Raw genomic sequence first — 23011 nt, 5'->3', positions numbered from 1 at the left:
CTGCACAGCGTCGCCTTCGAATGCAGGCCCAACTTTGGCGCGCACAAAACAAGGCACAGCGACTGTGGAGAGTCTAGGTGCGCTGTTGCCCGACAATGCAAAAGTGCAAGGTGCGCTGTTGCCCGACAATGCAATGATTTGTGTTCACCACACCCAAATGTGGTGATTCGGAGATTTCTTTCATCATCGACCTCAACTTATTTTCATCAAGTTACAGACCACATGCTTTATCGAAATTCGGACTTCGGTCTTTGAAACAAAGCGAACTGTTTCGGCTCAAATTAAGGTACGTTCAAGTGTACCGACTTACCAATTTTCGAACATGCTCGTTTAGGGGCCAGTTTCAGCACTGTTATCAGTGCTAAAACAGTATTTTAGCATCGGTGGAGTGAGTTCTCGTCCAATCAGAATGTCGCGTGGTAGTATGATCAACATTAGAGCCATTGGGTGACAAAAGAATGTTATTCGTTCATTTTTAGTGTATTGTCAACCAAACTGTGGAATCTGCAAATGTAAAAAAAAGAACCAAAATATTTTGAGGTCCCATCCCTACACCAAGTGCAAACCGTTGAAATCTCCCCTCTCTGCAAACACGAGAACTGTCAAATCCCTCTAAAATTCCTCCCCCCCCCCCCCCCCCCCGTGAACAGCGAGGGCAGTCCGTCTCGGCAGGATCTACTCATAGTCATACAGAGCCGTAATTCTATTATTTCTGACAACGTTACATTCCGTTCCCTATATCGGCCATGTTAAGAAAAACAAATTCACGACCTTTGTGCTGAAGAGCTCAGGCTCGATTTCTGTAGTATACACACAATGTTATGCGCGAACATGAACACTAATGTTTAACTTTTCAGCCGCAGAAGATTGGAACCGATGGGCAAAAGAGGATCTCCAGAGGTCGCTGGAGCTAGAAAAACTAAATACCAACACGGCAAAAAATGTGATCGTGTTTCTTGGAGATGGCATGGGAATTCCTACTATTGTATCGGCAAGGATCTACAAAGGTCAACTGGATGGTGGGACCGGTGAAGAGAACTCACTGACTTTCGAGAAAATGCCACGAGCCTGTCTTATAAAGGTTTGTGTTTTCAATGCCTGTAAAAAGTCCTTTCTGATTGTTGACTGGCATTGTTTTTCTTCTGTGGTAGACAAGGGATGAACTATTCATTCACAGTTTCCACTCAACAAACCTAGGCTTTTCTGCTTGAATTGTCTTATGCATATCAAAATGAAGGTTTGTCGCACAAAGTTTCTGAAAATTACGATTATCCTACCCTAGATTAATCGTGCCAAACCGTAATTTCTAAAGTTTTAAGGGACTGGACAGAAATTATAGGGGGCCCGCCATTTTTCGCACAAGCATTTTTGAAGAGTCGTAAAATTTCACGCATGGGGTGGGTCATCATTTTTTATATAACTATCGCAACTATAGGAAGGCAAGATGTGGTCGATATAGAGCTTCATCTAAAAATTATCAAGTCATACTACGTCGGAATCTATTGGGCAAACTTTTGACAATTTTCCACAACTAAAGTAAGCTATATCTGTAAATTTATATATGTTTGATAATTTATGTAAATGTACTTAGCTTGGAGTGACAGGTAAAAAGTGCGTGTGTGTACAAGAAATTTGATTTTGGGATACTATAAAAAATGTTGATTCACTATGCATGGTAGTCTATGAGAAAATTATGAACAATTTTTCCAATATATAAATCTGGCAGATGTACATTTACATAGACTTTTGATAATTAATATAAATGTATTTGGTACGTATAAAGTGGTTACAAGTGCATATCTGTACAAGAAACTTGATTTTGGAATTTTACCAAAAATATTGATTCACCATACATTGTGGTCTATGAGGAAACTATTTTCCGATACAAAACTATCTAAATCTGTGTATTTATAGGTGCTTGATACTTGATATCAATGTAGGCCTACTTGATTTGACTTAGGTAGTTACACGTGCATACGTATGCAAGAAATTTAATTTTCGAATTTCACTGAAATTGTTACAATGATTCACTATCCATTCTAGTCTATGAGGAAACTATAAAATATTTTTTCCACTTGTGATTTTGGTTCCCTTCCTCCGTCTGTCCATCCAAGTAAATATCTCAGACATGCCTGAGCCAATTCCTTTTAAACCTGGTACAAGGATAATACACTATATCTTTTTATGCACGTCCATTGTTTTTGGTGAGGCATGCATAATTAGTGTTAATTTGCATAATTAGTGTGAAGACATTAAGCAGTATCATGTCAATTGATTATTTGCACATTTTATAAACTTTCATAAGTAGCGTGACCTGTCGAGAAATGCTTAAGCAAATTTGATCAAACTTGGTACAGATATTGTTCTCATAGTGCTGTAATAGCATGCAAAGAGATGTAGCAGTATCAGGTCAATTAACTGCTGATTTGCATATTTAATGAATTTTTATAATTAGGCTGATATGTCAAAATATCCGTTTTCAAATTTCATGAAACTTGGTACAGATGTTGAGCTCACATTGCATTAACAGTGAATAACACTGTTTATCAGTGTCATTTTAGTTAATTTTAATGTACATATTTAATGCACTTCCCTAATTAATTGGTATGTCCAGAAATACAGCATCAAATTTTATAAAACTTGGTACAGATGTTGATCTCACTGTGCTGTAATTGATTGCGATGACATTTACTGTATTGTTTAGACTAATTGCTAATTTACATACATAATGAATTTTTGGTGTTAGGGTGAATGTGTAGAAGAACTGCATCAAATTTTATGAAACGTTTTACAGGTGATTATCTGTCACTGTTATAATAGGATACAAAAACGTTTTGCAACATCCTGTCGATTGGTTACTAATTGACTTACTAAGGACCTTTGTAATAAGGTTTCAGCCAAGATTGGCTTTATGTTTTCACCACAATTGCATGGACCAATCCCATTGTTTTCTGTAGTAAAGTCGGGTCACTAAACAGGGAAAGACATTTTTAATTAGAGATCTGTATCCTAAATTACTACACTAAATTTGATGAAACTTGCTGCAAATCTTTATCATAGAAAGATTTAACAGTCAACAAGACATTCAGCAGTATCAATAGTAAGTCTCTTCTGTACTGAACACAGGGGCACATTTTGCTTATATCTGGCCTACTGATTTTTTATGTCAAGTGCCATAACTCAGACATGTCTGGACCGGTTTCTTGCAAATTAGTTGGATTTGACCTTTCAAGAGCAAGTGTATGACATACCTGATTCTGTTTAACATGGTAAAATGACGTGAACAATGGAAAGACACTAATTCACGATGAAACGAAATGTCAATATATTTCCTTACAAATGTGGTTAACAAACATTCTTGAATCGTAGAAACTTGTAAAATACCGTGGTACATTTTTAACAAGTAAACTTAGGTGAAGTATGCATATAAATCACGTGGTTTAAAAGGCTTTTAAAATGCTTGGTTTTATAAAGCGTACTTGTAAATATTTTAACAGTATCAAAGTTTTAAGAACATTACTACCCTTTTCAGTAATAGAGCGCGAAGCCACTGCAGTGAACTGCAATAAAACTGCTCACACTAATTATTAGTTTCAGCTGTAGCCAGCTGGCAAAGTCGACAACATTGTATGTCCCATGCAGACAGTTTGTCTGGGGAAGTTGAAATAAAAAAGATTTGTGCATGGACAAGTGCATGGTAATGTTACATTGTATCTTAATCTTGAACACAGTGTGCCAATCGTAAACTCTCATTTACAACTCGAGCCTCAGACAGAGCTAGTTTTGCCTTTGTACAAGCAGACGTTTTGGTCTTTATCAAGTAGCCTTGTTCAACACCAAAGTGGCACGGCTACAGCTGAAACTAATTAGTGTAAGCAGTTTTATTGCAGTTCACTGCAGTGGCTCCGCGCTCTATTACTGAAAATTGTTGTATATGCCTCATTTGTCAGAAGCCAGGTTGAATATTGCTCACCAATCTGGTCTCACCATCAATCATATTTAATACGGAAACAAGAAAAAGTCAAAATTAAATTTATCATGTATCTTTGCATCCGTTCATCGCAGGCTTATTCAAAGGATATGTGTAGTAGTTTGTGTTACAATTTTGCCTTCCTACACTGGAGAACAGGCGAAAAGTTTTAGACACAGTGTTTCTTTTTAAAATCCTTCACTGGTTTTATTGTGTACCAGATGTGCTTTCACAAATTAATTTTAACGTTCATGTTTTTACATTTCGCCGTACTGTTCTTTTTAGATCAGCGTCATCACCTTCGAATATTTTGAAACACTCTTTTTTATCAAGATATGAGACATATTTTAACTCCATCGGTAACATGCGAAATTTTGATATTTTTAACAACTACACTAATTTCCGACATGCATTATGCAAGATGGTTTTCACTGAATAATTGTTTTATTTTGTCTGGATGTTTCTTCGTCTCTTTGTCACATGGTTCTGCTGATTTTTATGAGAAATGTCATGCTCGTCTTTTGTTTTGTTTTAGTTATATACTCTGTATTATTTTTTATTTCAAACGAACCTGTTATTTGAGCAACCTGTTGGTTTATGAGTAAATAAATAAATAAAAAATAAATAAATAAATAAATAAATAAATAAATAAATAAATAAATAATATTTTATCCCCTCGCCCTTCGGGTAAGTGGTGGGTTAAGTTCAGTTACCCGAATTGGAAAACCACTTGCCCAGTATAATTTACATGGTTTCAAAAAAGGGAAAACATTTATTTTTCATTTTACACACTTTATTTGAAAACGGTCATTTTATTCATCAAACTTCATGATGTGGTGTTAAAATGTCAGTCACTCTCTCAGGTTTTCCCAAGACTTCCAAGACTGCTGGACAGCTCATTTATTTTCACGACCATTTGTATTCATGAAAAATTCTAACATTTTATTACATGCTTGTATATTTGCTTTCTCGGGGCTTAATGTACAAATAATAACACCCATTTCCACTGTACCTTCAGTTGTGAGTGAACTGTACAGAAAAAAAGTCTTGAGTAGTTATGTAAACGAATATTTCGAAGCTTCTGAAAAATAATGTACTTCTTTGTCATGTTTTTACTGTGCTTATATCATCCCTCACCAATGTAAAGTTTAAATTACCATTGCGCTATACCAGCATCGTGTGTTTTTCTCACGACCTAGGTTGTCTTTTTAATGCTCATACGCAGACTCAGTAGAGTTTGAACCAAAAACTTCAGGTGTTGGCCAGTTTGCCATGTGTTTTGAAAACTGAATTTCTCGATATCAAATTCGGTCCAATTGCTTCTTGACACTCTTTGTAGAATTACAAAATTCACAAATAGAGAGGTTTGTTGCCACAGACAAGCAATTTTTAGCTTATTGATCTGAAAAATAAGTCAATGTTCATTGGAAATTCAAAGACTAGACCCGTTGGCTCTAAAGCTTGCTCATGGCTGACTTTCCATTTCATGCAGTCTTACTACAATGCCACTCACTGAACTCAACCTTGAAAAGTACCTTCTGGTAAAATTTCCACATTTTTGCTGCTAATTTTCGCTACTGGACTTTATTTTGATAGTGTTATAAAGGTTCATACAAAGTACAAAAAATTCAGCTTGTCAACTTTCTTTGATTTTATGTAAATGTCTGATGTCATTATACCACCTTTCGCCTCGTTTGAACACTTCTTCACGGGTTTATATATCTAGTGTGACTTTTACTAATTACATTTGTAGCCCTACAATACTGACTACCAGGTTCCCGACTCCGCCAGTACGGCCACCGCTGTACTCAGTGGGATCAAAACAAAGAGAGGAGTGATTGGTTTGGACGATTCGGCAAATAGAGCCGATTGCGACTCTGCCAAGACAGCGGAAATCGAATCCGTGTTTGACATGGCTCTCCGTCAAGGTAGCTATCCCCAGAGAGATCGAGATTGCTTGTACATCTTCACTAAGTATATGTACGGATACATGTTAAACTTTCCCACAGGAAAAGCCGATGTATGAAACATGCCGAACGTCAATTCTTGCTTGCTAGATTACCCCGTTGCCACTTCAGGATGTCATGCAAAAGTCTTTTTGTGACGCTTCAAGCTGTTTCCTCAAAGAGATTGTACTTTGCGATAGTCACAGCGCCAGTTTCAAGCACACGTCAAACGTCGAGTTTTGCTTTCCATGCAGAAAATGATTATCACCTATACTGTGTGGCGTTAATGTTGTGTAATCAGAATATTAAATAGGCCAGTTAAGTTGAATGCTTAATAGGTTTACCAAAGTAATCCCAATCTTGCCAAAATATTCGATGTAAAAGTTACTGTAATTAATCACCTTCCAGGCAAAGTTTCTGGCGTAGTGACCACGACCAGGATCACACACGCATCACCAGCCGCGGTGTATGCCAATAGCCCTGAAAGGGGCTGGGAAAGTTCCGCGGATGGAGACTGTGTTGATATAGCTGCTCAGCTAATTGATAGAGCTACAGACTTCAAGGTTGGTGTTATACATTAGTCACGTAACATATTAAAATGTGGTCAAATATGGTAAGCTAAGTGTTGCAAAACTCAAAAAAAACAATTGTAAGTTCTACATTTTGATGTTTCTGTTCTAACAAATTATATTTGTGTTCATAAAACCATGATTGTATTCTAAAATTTCTTGTTTGCGTTCTAATAGATTTATGTTTATGTCCATGAAGCCATTCTTACGTGTGTACATTTAATGTTTGTGTTCAGGAAAGGTCATTCGTGTGTTCTCGAACAATTGATATGTTCAAAAAAATCTTTATATCCATTTCTCCCTGTTTAATTGCTACCTTTAATTCACGGTGCAACTAAACTCTCTCTCTCTCTCTCTCTCTCTCTCTCTCTCTCTCTCTCTCTCCCGGTGGTATTAGGTGGCGGTAGAAGAGAGTTCATGACAAACACCACTGAGGATCCTGAGCACAGTTCTTTGACAGGACTTCGCACAGATGGACGAGACCTCGTCAGCGAATGGAGAAACCTCCCGGCATTTGATGGATTAAGAGCGGAATACGTGTGGAAGAAAGACGATTTTGACGCCGCAGACCCTGAAAGCACTGACTATCTCTTTGGTGAGAGGGAACGTACTTCGTCACCGTTGGTTTTCATTGAAATAATATACAATCCCTGTTTATGGCACAACTGAATCGACCGAGTGAATGATATAAACATATGGCTGCGTTCACAAATAACGGTGGGTGGGGTGGGGGGGGGGGGGGGCTGGAGGAATCGCGATTGAAATTTTATATTCATTCAATCATACATACCTTGGAACAGAAAATCTAAAAAGTAAAGAGGAACAAAAATATTTTCAGGTCCCATTATAGGCAGTGAAAAACTTTCAAATTCCCCCGCCTCTACTACCCCCAAAATTTTCGAATCCCCCTCAGTGGACTTTATGGATTGATCAGTCCATGATGACTGGAGTCCAACTCTGGCCATGCAGGTCAATGGCGCGAGCTGAAGAGCACACAAAATGACAACCATGAGAGAGTATGCAAATTTTGAATTCCTGGCTACGTTTTACCAAATTGTGAAAAACAGAGCACAGTGACCTACCGAAAAAATATTCTTTTACAAAAGTACAAGACATACTACATGACTTAGATACTACTTATAAATGTTAATGGCAAATTTGGTAAAAAAGTGAATAATTCCATTTAGTCTCACATTTTTTCATTTAAATTAGAGTCTTTACATTTCAAAGTTTTACTTTTGTTTTATCGTATGATGCGATGTAAAATTTCATTCACTGCATGAACTTTAATCGTGTAATATATTGATTTTAAGTGATTTTCGTGAAAACTGGCTTTTCATCGTACATTTGTAGAAAATCAAGCATGATGACCCCAACTTTTTTCTCTAATAGTTGATTATCATCATATACCAGAATTCAAAAATCCCTGGTAACTGTTAAGTCTCCTGGTCTTACATGTGTTGTTGTCTGGCCTGATATTGTGTACCAGTATGTTTCACTGTCATGAGCGTCATATGACCCAAACTCTCCTTTAGCTATTTCAGAGCCTGCGTTATCTCTACAGGTATGCAGTGACAGTGACACTGCCCATAGGCAGTAGCAGAGCAATAGCTGTATTAACTTTTATAATTTTGACAATATATTTGTTCAGTTTATACAACTGCGTTCTTGTTCTACTCCCTACAGCATGTTGAGCTGTCCAGAATTCAGCTTGCCCACACAGCCGGCATACGTATACAATGCATTTGTATCATTGACAAACGGTTTTCAGTCTGGATTCATCCAATACGTATTTATATATACAGGCTTTGGTGAAACACTGAATATTGTGTTTCAGCATGCTGTAGAGAGAGAACAAGAAACTATATACATTCCTCCTTGGTCCCTTCGTTTACAGCTTGATTCACAAGCATTCACCACATGCATTATCAGATTACTCCAGTGTCAGTTGTCATGACTATAATACTAGAAATTGCCAACTTCAAAACCTACGTCCATACCATGCAATGACACATTAAGCCAGTTTGCTGTTTATTTTTCTGGAGCAAGAGTTTGGAACGACATTCCTGTTCATATTAAGTTCTCAAACTCTTTACAAAACTTCAAACAGACTTTCAGAGAAAATTTGATCAGTCAGTAGCAGGTGATTTATTTTATATAGATATAATTTCACTTTCGCCATGTAGTAATTTAGTGATTTTCTACAATGTTGTGATTAATTCAGCGCTTTTCTTCTTTTTTCTTTAAAGAACTATTTATTATTGTTATTATGAGCCTTCTTTAATTGCTAACTTTTAGTTCCTTACAAGTTATTGCGGGGTTTGGGAAGCTATTTCCCGACTCCCCATTTACCCACTCCTTTGTTAGTTTCTCCCTCTCGATTTCATGTGTAATTCAATTGCCTTTTCAAATCGGGTAAATAAAACCAATTAAATTAAATAGATTGCATTAAAAATTATGAACAGTCGCAGCTTCTGCCGTGTTACAAGGCCACTCGTCGAGATAAAAGTCAGAAAATGCGACAAAATGGTTATAGATTTTGTGAAATTATTACTAACATTAGAACCATTGGATGACATCAAAGTGTTGGGAACCAAAATATTTTCAGCCCCCCACCCCATAGGCAGAGCAAAACTTTAAAGTCCCCCCTCTAATACCCCGAGAATTTTCGAATCCCCCACCCGAATTCCTACAGCCTAGACCTTTTTTGTGAACGCAGCCTGAAATGACGCTACCTTACAAGTCACGGATGAAGCCTTACATAAACGAAAAAATTAAAAATGCTTTACTTTTCGTCACTTCACACCAGGGCTCTTCGAACATAGTCACATGCAATATGAAACTGACAGGACGAATGACGTAGCTGGAGAACCAGGCCTTGCAGAGATGGTAGAAAAAGCCATACTGATGCTGAGTAAAAACGATGAAGGATTCTTTCTTTTCGTTGAAGGTGAGCTGCTCATTGGAAACTGACGCTTCCATTGCACTCTTTAGAGGTGCCAGGGATAACATAAGTAAACGTCATGGCGCTCAATTATTCAACTCTCTCTCTCTCTCTCTCTCTCTCTCTCTCTCTCTCTCTCTCTCTCTCTCTCTCTTCACGTGACCACGGGAGCATGCATGTGCAAACCATATGGTCCTGTCAATAACGCAATGAATCTCAGTAACAAGTAACAACCATGTTTGTCTTCCGTTGAACAACAGGGGGAAGGATTGACCACGCCCACCATGACACCCTCGCATATAAAGCCCTCGTGGACACGTTAGCCTTTGATGACGCTGTAAAGACAGCTTTGGAAATGACAGACACTGAAGATACGTTGGTGATCGTAACAGCTGATCATAGTCACGTGAACACGATCAACGGTAACCCGAAGAGAGGAAATCCCATTCTAGGTATAGAGTCAGCTAATCTCGAAAACCATCACAAAATTCTTCACGTTGTAATTATAAAGGTGCGCTTTGCAATCTTCGTTGATGTTAACATTAATGCAGATAATGCATGCTTAACGTATCATAGTCATTGATTTAAACTGCCAAACAAACGCATCTGTATTAGTCATTATGTCAGATCCCTCCCCTCTACAACGATTGATAATTAGTCAGAATTGGCAAGGTATGATGTTATATCAAGATTTCGATGTAGTTACGAAAAGGTTTAGGACAGACTCATATTTGGTACTTTTGCGTTTGACCCCACTAATGTGAATGTAATTCCTTCATCTTGATAGGAAAAACCGGCGATATAGCACTGGACGACCTGCCTTACACCACCATTATGTACACTAACGGACCCAGTGGAAAGGAGGTTATGGAGTCTTTTACGAACAACGGTACCAGGCCTAATATCACAGACGTTGATACAGGTAAAGTGTCAGTAATCAAAGGAATTATCGTCGCAGCCCTTCCAAAACAACCAGCTCAGATGTCTGGTTGGGTAATACCTGTGATTCCAGGATGTGATAAACGATGTCAATAACAGCACATAAACGACTTCCTAATGCGAAACCTGTAGCGAGGTTCAATACTAATGAACACTCCCGTGACCAGTGTTTTGAATACATCTGAACCAAGCTTTGAAGAAAGAGTGACCTTCGACCCAAAGCAGATACTCATCCTTTCAGATCGTGTCTGACGGTCGTTGCGGCGCAAAATAGAAACATCAAAGGACTGCACTCTTAATTCATCGCTGTAATTTATTTTTGTATGTGTCTTTATTGCACAGAAGCCCCAGACTACCTACAACAAGCCCTTATTCCTTTGCAGTGGGAAACTCATGGTGGCGAGGATGTTTCTCTGCACGCTGATGGGCCTTACTCTCACTTATTTCAAAACATCCACGAACAGAATTACATCGCTCACGTCATCAAGTACGCCGCTTGTCTCGGGGAATATGCAGACGCATGTGATTCCCGTGTTTCTGCAGGTGCGTACCAGGTCTATATGTTTGTCAGCAGTAACTCTGTCGCGTAAGGCCGAACAAAAAATTGTACTGTTCCTATAACCCGACCTACCCTATTTCTACCTGCCGATCCTAAACTTTTAGAGCTACGTAAACACGGAAGTAAAGAAAAAACCGTAAAATCACGCGCTCGTTACTTGGCACTTGATTTTTGCTTGAACGAGGAATCCGATGTCTTTTATGTTTTTTCCCCTTTTATATGTATGATACATTTTTCTGGAAATGTTGTGGCCAGTGTTTGACCGCCCTGAAACCTTGGAAATGCATATTTAAAAATAAAAATATTTTGGAAAAAAATTCCTGCCGACCTTCCTACCCTATTTTTGAAAACCATGTTATCGGAACAGCACAATTTATTTTTTTGGACTGAAATAGTTCTTTTTCTTAACTGTTGCACACTTTTGTATACGCCATGCCTCCATCACCATAGCACATTTCTCACTCAACAGTAATTGGAGTGCAAAGAAAGTCACTGTACTAAATGTTAATTATTGTAATACAACTAAGCATAGACGGTATACCGTCTGGAAAAGTGATGTCCTTAATGCTCCATGAAGTTTCTGTGCGATGATAGCGTTTAAATAAAATTTCCTTCTATTTTTTAAATTCCAGCTACCATGAGTTCAGTTTCTGCTGTCCGAGTTCTATGTCTTGCCGCTGGAATGGTCATGCATGCAACTTTCGTGCTCTTCTAGACTCTCAGGTTCAACGCCGTATCTTTGTTTTCAAAAGTGCAATGACACAGACTAAAAATACCGTCAATGACGCTGTACCTTCTCTAATGTGTGGCCAGGTCAGGTAATTGGTTGTTGGCATGGAGTTGTGGTAAATAGTTGATGATGTAGGGGCATGAGGTGGGATATGGACCCAAAGAACCTAAAAGATGATTAAATACATCAGTCAAAAAAATTCAAGCTACTGTATAAACTGCCTAAAGATACTTCAATGTGGAAAAAAGTTAAACAATTCAGAAATAAGAATTAACAGTCCAAAATAGTAATGACGCACTTCCTTACTGACCTGAGTGCATGTGAAATACACAACCTGGCATCTGTAAATTAAATGTATACCAAGTGATCATTTCCAGTCACTTTTAACTGTTTTTAATGGATTTTCCAAAGAGTCCTGTGGAAATGATGAAAAACGCCTATCTGGTCTTGTGTTTGTATAACCTCATGGCTGATAATTGTCATAGTATTGAAAAAAAATTGAAAGTGAAGAAATTACTGTTTTTAATAGGCATATTTTCCTTGAAATACATGACCGTGTAAAGAATATATGCTAAAAGTGTTAAGAGTAAACTTCTTTTCAAAAAATAATTTGATTTGTGACCAAAGGATTTTTATTCTTTGAGTTTACAAATTCAAACATTGCAATTTGTTCAATCATCTTGTGCAGTGCAAAATTTATAAAATGACTGAAAAACAAAAAAAATGGCAGAATTACAGTCTTTGTGATGTAAAATTATGGGTTGACATCACGATAACTGTTAATCTGTTTGAAGTACTAATATACTATAATTTAAAAAAGAAAAATTCATGCAGAAACGGTAAAATATATTGTCAGCAATGTAGTGTTAATTTTGACTTTACATCAAAATATGCCTTTGCTGGATACCAAATATATAGGGCGAAATATCAGCCATGTTCAGCAAAATCCACACAACAGCATTGATCCTTTCTAATTTGATTTGATTTGCTTATGTTATCCTTGTATGACAGTCAGTACAATATGGAACTTGAACACAACACAGTGAATAAGTATGCTGTAAATGAAATGGTACGTGTGGCTGCATCCACATGCAGCAATAGGAGTGCCTTTGTCTCTCACCCCTCATTTCCAACCTGTCCCATCCCTGAAAAAATAGTTTGGTCTTATATTTATAATGTTAATAATTTCTGTATTTGTTAAGCTGACCAATCAGTTAACCTGTTTATTTTGAATATTTGCGCATTTTTCCTCAGTATTTGACATTTTCTGAATATCTTCTTTTTCAGTTTGTCATTTTCTAAAAGTTTAAATGCTCCATTGTGTGGTCAAGCTTTCCACAAGCATCAAATGTGGTAGGAGGGTCTGCCTCTAGAGGGCGGGCATCATGAACACTCCTGTGTTTGTTGGTTAATTCCTCCACGTAAACTTCTGATTGTACTGTAAACATTGAACATGGCCGACGTCCGATTTTCCTGTCTAAAACTTTCACTCATTCTCGTTCATATGACTCTGAAACTCCAGGAAACGATTGGGAAGAAAGGGTTATCTTGAAATATTGAGGTACTCGCCGATATTTTGCAAAATTAAATGAGAAAAATGCAAGGAAAATGCCGACAGCTTACACAATGACAGTTTTCAGACTCGGAGGCATATGATCATCTCTGCAGATTATGCAACAGGCCCAGATCACGTGAGGCCATGAGGGGATATCCACGCAACTCAGTACCAAACACTAGCGCTCACAGAGTGAGCAAACACAAAGTGAGTACCCCTAACGTCAGCTCAGTAGTCTGTAATAGATTGTAGTCAACTAAGAAACCTTGGAGAAAGGCTTAACACTGTGGCTATGCCGCTAAGTCCCTTTCGATTTTTGTCATAGCTCAAAATCGTTCTCCCACACCTCAAGCTGAGCCATGAACACCCCCACCAGTTTATGATATGATCCATCACAATGGCATGCCGTCAACGGATCTTGACAGACGGAAGTCTTGACAGACGGAAGTTCTTGACAGCAGCATATTGGTTTTCAACTCTAATACCTTCTCTGTCTATAAATAGACACGAGAAGGTAAAAGATGTTTGAGTCACGATATGACTATAACAAAGCCAAATAAATTATGTTTCATTGTCCTCATCATCTCGAAAAAATGCCGATACTGGGGTTCGATAGTTTTGCGAAAAACCCCAAGAAGCATTTGATATGTAGTCATACGTACATCTGTTTTAAAATTACTATTATGTAATCTCTATACAACACCTCCTTTTGGAGTTTTCTGATCTTGCCATTTCCTGATACTTTTACGCGAAAATGTCAATTTTTCTGTAGCACAAAACCGATTACGTTTTGTAGCACAAAACGGGTCTTTGTCAAATGAAAACTTTAAACACCAGAAAATTTTTCACAAATGTCAAACTTTGTAAAATAATTACTAAGCTGCAAGCCGTGTCATATGTTGACAAGAAAAACTAAATTCCAAAAACTCCAACCTTGGGGATAAACAAATTACAATATTTCAATGAATAGAATAGAATAGAATAAAAGTTATGTTTTTGTGTTGAAATTAATGGAATATCGTTTTGGGAAAGAAGAAACTAAGAAAACGGAGGCTTATGAATGGTCCAGTACAGATAATAAAGCATAAATACTGCTATTAAACCTAGTTTTGTATACGAGCCCTATTCCTTGTTTTCTTCTCCCTCTATGTTTCCTCGCTCTGTGCAGCCATGACGGTCCAGTGCCGCCATTTCAATTGACATAACACGATTGGAACTAATTTGGAATAATTGGATAGTGAAGTACTGTAGATTTAATCTACAAATGTTATGTCATCTGCTTTTCTTTTTATATTACAGACTTGTTTTTTGAGTAATTTGCAATACTGCAACATTTAGCCATATGGCACCTGACAGTTTTGAGAAATTTGCAAAATATGAAAATCCAATTATCCCAAATTAGTTCCAATCGTGTTTAATGTGTATGCAGTATGTAGTGCGCCCTCTCTTGGTGACTATTTGACGGCCTTTATAAATACAACGGTAGCAACATAGACCCTCTTGTGTGTGTATATACATTTATTTGTTTATTTGTTTGTCTTTGTTATTTATTCAACGTTCTATATTGTATGTTTGTTTGTTTATTTATCTATTTGTTTATGTTTGTCCGTATGTTTCTTATTTATTTATGTATTTGTATGCTTGTTTGTATGTTTATTTTTTGTTTATTTATTTATTTGTATGCTTGTTTGTTTGTTTGTTTTTTCCTGGTTTCCCTGTGCATAGATGCGTGTATGCCTGAGAAGAAGAAAGTCAGTAAACCAAATGGCTAGAAAGACTATGCCATGTCATCTTCGGTGTTCTATTTTACTGTGAAAATTAGCAAGTTCATCGATCATGTAACCGTCAATATTTCTATAATTCTCAAATTCATACCTGATACTTAATCTGCTTCAAAAACGCTCGTTTCGTGTGATTTTAGGCCGAATTCGACAGACACATCGCCAAAACAAAAGCGTGAGCAACATCCAGTAACCTCTTGGGTATCTCTACTTTATTGACGTTGGCGCCGCCTACCCATGCGGGGTGACTGGAATGTTGCCCACGCTTATGCGGGCGCTTGTGATTTGGCGATGTGTCTCTCGAACTCTGCCGACAATCACACGAAATGAGCATTTTTAGCTCCGCTGTCAGCGACGTGGAGCTTATCAAATAGACTGATATTCCGTTGTCGTCGGTCGTCGTCGTCGTCTGTCAACAATTGCCTTGTCCTCTAAAACCGCGTGTCCAATTGCTTTGAAATTTGACATGCAGTTTACTTAGGATGACTTCAGTTAGATTTATTCAAATTGTGGTGAAATTTGCATATTTGTATTTCTGAGGCAATTTGTGTCAAAAAATCTTTAAAAATCCTCTTCAATACTACAGGTCAGATAGCTTTGATATTTGGTACATCGGTCCCCAGGGATGAGCTATTTTAGATTTGTCCAAAATGGTGCAGAAATATGCAAATTTGCATTTTTAAGTTAATTTTTGTCATTTTTGGTCAAAAAATTTGTTTCACCAAAACCGCTTGTCTGACAGGTTTGATTTTTGGTTCACAGGTTTAGAGGGATGAGCAAAAATTGATATATTATTTAAATTATGATGAAATCTACAATTTTGTATTTTTGTACTTGACAGCTTTTGTATTTGACAGCTCTACTTTCCCCTCCAAAATTTCAGTCAAGGTCAAAAATATGTAAAATCAGTATATCAGCCTTCGAAACATATTTTGTGATGAAATTTACCAGTTGGCGGCACCTGAAAGAGGTGACACATGGGGCATGGAGATCAATGAGTGAATCACACCTCATGCCGCTCATAATAAGATTCCAATGTTGTCAACCCCACAGATTGGCCGTGTTGCTTTGTTGGCCTGTGATCTGGAATGTTTATGAATAATCAACAAATTCTGGTCATGTTCCTGACAACCAAATTTGGCAGCGTTTCTTGTGAGTGCTCTCTGCAGGCTTTGGACATAAACGGACAACCATGGGAGAAAAATCGCCTCAGTGTGATCGAGTTGGTCTTGGTCAACAGAAATACAAAAGGGTACGGCCAGGGACAGAGTAGTAGAGTATTTCAATTGAGTAAGAACGTATGGTAAAATAACACGTTTTTATATGACTGCTAAAAGTGGAATATTTAAGCAATCTTTGTCAAATATTGTGACATACTCAGTAATTCAACGTCAGGTAAAATATCCAACTTAATGCCAATGACAACCTGTACCGCGGTAGAGTAATCAACTCTCTGCCTATAGCCCAAACCCTAAACCTGAAAACTCACTCCGTCCCTGAGCCTAAACTTAGCTGTTATGGTGCGAGGTCTGGTTCTGAATATGGTTACGCGGTTGAATGTTGTCCATCGTAACCGATCAATCGACCTAGTCTCGATACTCTGCAACTGACTGACACGTACGGGATTTTTGCAATATTAGAGATCTGGCACATTTTTCCTGCGATGCTCATATATATATATATATATATATATATATATATATATATATATATATATATATATATATATATATATATATATATATATATATATATATTTTTCCTGCGATGCTCATATATATATATATATATATATATATATATATATATATATAATATATACATAATACAGTTCCACATAAAAATATGCTCCCGACTGTGACACCAACTAAATTGCATGTTTGGTTATATCAATCAATCGATTTTCAATCCCTGTAGCTGGACGCTAAGTTGTGAACTTGTCAAGTTGGCAACATTCTGTAGACGTTTCAAAGAGAAGAAATCCACAGGTGCACGCGCACTTCGTTGGCGACAGAAATTCTTCCACTCTACAATTTGTCGCTCAGTTGGTACTGGTAAGGTGATCAAATTCAAGAGGAAATACGGAAACTACTGTCCAAAACCTTGTTTCTGGTCCTTGACGTTTTGGTTTGAGACTGTTACTGCAATAGTTAATGTACTTTTGCACAGAATGCAAAATGCTTCCCCTGTTCTGAGTATTTTAAGTAATAAATCAAAACAGTTGGGATTTGATTTTATAACTATTTAAATGAAACGGGTACTAAATGATAATTTGATTGCAACCAAGACCAATACAAATTTATCTGAAAACGAGACGCATTTTGTGGTAATTTCTCTTAAATTGTGTATACGTGGGACTGGGAGAGACTGTTGTAAACGTTTAAGGAAAATGTTGTTTAAAGGCAAAAAGTACAGAGCAAAGTTTCATATTCTTTCACTCATTGTTCCTTTCAAACGAAAGGTAAATCGTCTTCATACACACACACCTGTCTTAGGAAAACTTTTTGAGAATTTTGTTTCAACAGTGAGAAGTACGGCTTGTTATGTTTTTCAAAATACCTGGTAGTCAAGTAGTCAATTATATTTACTTCCAAGATTCCTTACAAGGGTGAGAATCTTGCAGTTCAGAATGTCGATTTCGGATAATATGAACAGACAATAAATACTTTCAGAATTAGGGAGTACAGTTGTGAGCATTATTAGACAAAGTGAAAGCAATCAAACACGACAAGTAATGGCAATCACACGTGACAAAGTTGAGGCAATCACACGTGACAAAGAGAGGGAATCACACGTGACAAGTGAAGGCAATCACACGTGACAAGTGAAGGCAATCACACGTGATGTTCTGCATATGAAACATGTAAATAGGAAAGAAAGCAAATTAAATGGTACGTAGAAATAATGCTCACCAGATGTTGTTGAGTTATAATCTAGTGAAGATAATGGCCATGTTATTGTGCAGGAAATAGGCAGCGGTGAGGAATATGTACAAATTGAAACAATCTCATGGTGTAGTTCGTCCAAGTTGAGGTCGAGAGTAAGTCTGATAAGAGTAGTGAGTTTTAGACTCAAGCACAGTCCCTCCACACATTATGACTCAAGTATAGTGTTGTGCCTTCGAGCAAAACACTTTACTATGCATTTTTTTCATTTGGTAACGGGTAGCGGGTCCGATAGTTGATGCTTAATCCTGGAATTGTGCAACCACCTGTTGGTTGGTGGAATGAATAAAAAAGTCAATGGGACCTAGGGGTCTTTGAACACAAGCTTTGTTTTTGGTCACAGTGGAACTTTCTAGTAACCAGTGTCCTTACGTTTGAGTTCACCTTCTCAAGTATTTTATTGTTCAAATTATCAATATAATTATCGGGCTCAAGTGTATATTTCATGGTCGAACAAAATTGTAAAGTTTTCAATGACAATAATATCGATCGCACACATATTATGGTTAACTCTCTGCGGCTCTCTATGGTTTGGTCTCTTTGACAAAACTTTCTTCAACTTTCTGTTTAATATTGTCGTTACAAATCTCCTTGCACATAAAATTACGTAAATGTTGAAAGATTTGTTCGGGACAAATGTCCCGCAGTGCATTTTAAGAAACTGCTCTTCAGATTGTCGACGGTGTACAAGTAATGAATGCAACATCAGAGACATTTCCAACATAACACACACGAACAGAGCTGATATACAATGCGTCGTCTTTGCTACTTACTATAGTTGTTGTACAATGCACACTTCAGAATGTATTGTCACACTGACGGTTGACAAGTTACTTACATTTGACAAATAACATTTGTAATTCATTATAGTCTTTTTTCCCTGCATCAAACAAGTGCATCGCCTACGGAGAATTAGTCGTCAGAGGTTGTGATCCCTGCTCAAAAGAAATCTGCCTGTCGGAATACAGCGATTTTCACAACTTGGCTTATGAGAAAAGTTTATATAAACACGTTTCGAACTTATGATCATACTTTATATTTTGGCAAACTATATAAAGAAATCATTCACTGCCAGCTCATTCACTGTCAGCTTCTGAGAACGGATGTTTTGCGATTATCAGGATGTTTTGCGATTATCAAATCATTTGCATAATATGCAAAGCTATATTAATGTGACCGTACTTACAGTAGTTCCGGTATTAGTACACTGTCATGACAACAGCACGTTGGTGAATAAATTTATTCGCGAGAGACCCGACACAATCAGCCGTGATGAAACATGGCATGGCAGATTTCCAAAGCTATTACTTGAAATTCGAAAAGACGATAAACGGTTTATTCCATAATACTGTATATATGTATGATCTTGAATGACATGTGTCGATTATCACTAAAACCATGTAATTTTAAAGTTAAAATTCAGATTTCCATCTCAGTACACAATTAATTTAAGCACAAAACAAAGAATATTTCAAACTCATGAGGTAAACTATAAAATGTGCTTCCAAAGGCTAGTGAACGTTTTATAACAGAAAAAGTATTTCTGTGTCGCGTACATTTCTACGGCAACTTTTCTTTTCAAAGTTTCCAAAGCCATCGGAAAAGAAATGAGAGTAATAACTTAGTGGTTATCAACGCAATCAAAGACAGGAAATCGGAACTGACAGATAAATGATAAAAGTATACCAGATATGAACTGAATTGCCTCGCGTGCACATTTTGTAAAGTACTTCTTGGGGTATTGGCTTTTATGACATTACATTGTTTTTATTCCCGAAATTAATCCAATCTATCTAAATTTGACATTATCCCCACTGTATTACGCAATGAAAAAAAAAAAAAGAAACCATTTGAAAAATTATGATCCAACAATATCTGTCGATGCAAGTGCAAATGGCTGAGCAGGCTCTTAACTGGCAGAGGTCGCGTTTGCGTATAAATTCTGCATATTTCACATATAATTGCCATGTAGAACGAGTTGACCTACTTCACAGTATCTCAATGCGCCCAAAAACGATACAATCATCTGTGCCGCGCCGTGTAGCAGCAAAATGAGTTCGTGACCTTTGAAGTACGCGTTTCAAAAAATAAATACCCATGGGAACCTGCTCACCACGCCACGCAACTCATGTACAGCTGACTATGGTGCACTTGTCAGGCGATGGTCGATGATTCTGGTTATTGCCTATATTGTCAAGTTCAATGCCTAATTTACGGAAACACGAACTCTGTCTAGTGTATTCGAAGCTCTGCGTACAGGTTGTGCACACGGCCTCTACCACGTGCTGTCCTGTGGACAGTGTGGTACAAGCCGTCGGCCTACCACCGTACCGCCGGGAAACGCAGACCTATTGTACGCAGGAGCATGGCAGGAGCTAGCCTACTGCTCCTGATTTAACATCAATGCCAACATGGAAATCTCATGAAAAATTGTCATTGTTGGTTCTGTAGCTAATACAATCTTGAAAAGCAACTTAAAAGACACAGACTGTCAATACGTCGCCATAATATTATGCTGATCTCAGCGGAACCATGCCGGAATATAAATTCGCTGACACACACACAAGATTGAAAAGTGTCACTCTACATCTCATTCTCAGAGAAAAATGCATTGATCAAATATTATGACGCTAACCTTCGATAATCTAGCTTTTGTTCGCTATGTCCAGAGTAACCCACACGATCTTAAAGTCAAACGTCGACACGACGACATCAACAGTCAAAACTCAAGATTAGCGATCAGCGCGGCCGAGTGACTGAATTGAGAAATCACTTTGTGTAAAATGTTTTAGTATAGCGCCCTCAGTTTCCCTCGCTATGGGTAGGAAATGCATTGAGCAAGACACACTTCCGGGTTCGCAAAAAAACGAGGATCCCATTTACGGGGCGCTCAAATATAACTATTTGCTGTGATACATAGCAGAGGCGTATATGTTTGTGATGCTGAGAATAACATCAGTAAATAAATGACGGGTTTTAAAAGTTGCGATGAAACAGACTTCTGAAGGTAGCTCGCTTGGGGAACACGTCATCCGGCCGCTGTCCGCTTTGACCCCAGTAATTCACACTGGTTTTGGTCGGCCCCAGGTACCCAAGTCACTTCGACCCCGTCACACTTTTGCGTACATGTCCACGGAGACGATTCAACATGTTCAACAACAAAGCCAAGACAAAAATTGAAAATATCAATAAAATGGCTTCACAAAGGCTGAAATACACGATACTCGATGAAGTATGAAGTTTATGAAATGAAATCAAAATTGACAACACAAGTGTTTGTCTCGGGTAATACTATGCCTACCAGTTGAAGTTGAACTATTCTACAGACTGTTTTTTCCATACAGTGCAGTATTTGTCAGTGACAAATTAATCTTTGCAATACATTTTTTTGCGATGAGCTGGAAATTTGATTAATATCGAGTTAAATGTACATAAATATTCCGTTATTTACTGGGACACGTTTATTTTCTCGATCCGCTATCTGCGGACTACGTGCTGAAGTACATTGACTGTTCATGTCAACGATCGTTTCTCCCTCTGCAGAGTTTCTGTATCCCGTTCAACACGCTGTACCTCGATCACACGATAGTGTTACGTGCAGAGAAAACGAACAAAAGGGTGAACTCAGCAGTTTCCGTTTAAACAAAATTTATTACGAAAACAAAACTAATTGCTAAGTTAGGGACAGAGTACAAGCTTTAAAAGTGTACAGACTACTTATCTCAGCTGGGACGGCAAAGCTCCAGTCTCAGAGTTGTAACAGTCAGTTGGATGAATGAACAGTCCTTTGGCTTGCAGGCTTGAAGCTGCACAAAGACCACAGTATAAATCCAGCGTTGACAGTGAAGGTCTTGAAAAGTCTTGAGAATGACTACTGCTGGAGTTTAGTAACACACAAGAGACACGATCCCAAAAGTCTGACTGGAAGCTGTGCACGTCCCTTTTATAAAGGCATGTAAGAACAATCTAGAACTTTTATTGACATGCTAATTACTGTTCTAAAATTATCTCCCTTACACAACTAATCAACTTTCCAGAACATTCCAAACATGACTAATTGAATTCAAGGTTGTGAGGTCATCAAGGGCAGTGACCTTGGGAATGTTCTAGACTAATTGAACTCAGGTCATGATGAGTGTGGGGGAAATGACCTACATAACACACCCCCTCTTCAAAAAAAGAAAATTTTTCAAAGAAAAATCTTTCTTTTGCAAATGTAATCTTGAAAAGGATTTAAGTACTCAAATTTTGTTTTACTCTAAAGTAAAATTTCTTGAAAGTGAACAACAATAAACTCTAAATACGAGAGAGACAGTCTGCAATTAAATTGTCTCTGCCTTTGATATGTCTAATATCAAGATTAAACTCCTGTAACATTAAACTCCATCTTAGCAATCTCTGATTTTTGCCTTTAAATTTCTGCAGAAAAACAAGAGGGTTGTGATCAATATAAACCACTATTGGCTGATTTGAAGAAGTAACATAAACTTCAAAATGCTGTAAAGCTAATATCAAAGATAAACACTCTTTTTCAATTGTAGAGTAGTTTCTCTGGGATTTGTTAAATTTGCGTGAAAAATAGCAAACAGGATGATCTACACCATGACTATCCTCTTGCAATAAAACAGCACCAGCAGCCGTATCACTAGCATCCACAGCTAATTTGAATGGCAAAGTGAAATCTGGTGCAGACAACACTGGGGCACTTTGCAGTATGGCTTTAAGTGTATCAAATGCCTGTTGGCATTGCTCTGACCAAACAAACTTTACTTTCTTTTTAAGTAAGTTAGTCAAAGGCTCAGTAATTGTGGAGAAATTTGGACAGAATTTTCTGTAGTAACCAGCCATACCGAGAAAGCGCATCAGTTGTCGTTTGCAGTTTGGTATGGGAAAACTTGAAATGGCACTGATTTTGGCATCAACAGGTTTTACCTCACCCTGTCCTACAGTATGTCCGAGGTAAGTTACCCTTGCCCAACCAAACTCAGATTTGGCAAGGTTGACAGTCAACATTGCTTTGCTCAGTCTCTCAAAGAACTTCCGCATGAGCTTGATGTGTTCCTCCCAGGTGTC

General features: G+C 37.7%; 1 protein-coding gene across 1 annotated transcript; it reads left to right on the top strand.

Annotated features, from left to right (window-relative positions):
• The first annotated feature begins 6902 nt into the window (after positions 1 to 6902).
• Positions 6903 to 10958, top strand: LOC139146056 (alkaline phosphatase, tissue-nonspecific isozyme-like). Its single transcript, XM_070717503.1, has 5 exons — positions 6903 to 7080; positions 9295 to 9435; positions 9690 to 9881; positions 10217 to 10351; positions 10711 to 10958. The coding sequence occupies exons 1-5, from the start codon at positions 6903 to 6905 to the stop codon at positions 10956 to 10958; spliced, it is 894 nt and encodes a 297-aa protein (XP_070573604.1).
• The last annotated feature ends 12053 nt before the right edge of the window (positions 10959 to 23011 follow it).

Source organism: Ptychodera flava, chromosome 12, assembly GCF_041260155.1.
Source record: "Ptychodera flava strain L36383 chromosome 12, AS_Pfla_20210202, whole genome shotgun sequence".
NCBI classification, from domain to species: domain Eukaryota; kingdom Metazoa; phylum Hemichordata; class Enteropneusta; family Ptychoderidae; genus Ptychodera; species Ptychodera flava.
The sequence above is the reverse complement of the archived record's forward strand: the minus strand, read 5'-3'. Positions and strand labels throughout refer to the sequence as shown.

Bases quoted from the DNA above. Each gene is read 5' to 3' on its own strand.
- LOC139146056 (XM_070717503.1), top strand. From the start codon at position 6,903: ATGACAAACACCACTGAGGATCCTGAGCACAGTTCTTTGACAGGACTT. The intron at 7,081-9,294 runs GTGAGAGGGAAC...ACTTCACACCAG, and splicing joins AAGCACTGACTATCTCTTTG to GGCTCTTCGAACATAGTCAC. The intron at 9,882-10,216 runs GTATAGAGTCAG...TCATCTTGATAG, and splicing joins GAGAGGAAATCCCATTCTAG to GAAAAACCGGCGATATAGCA.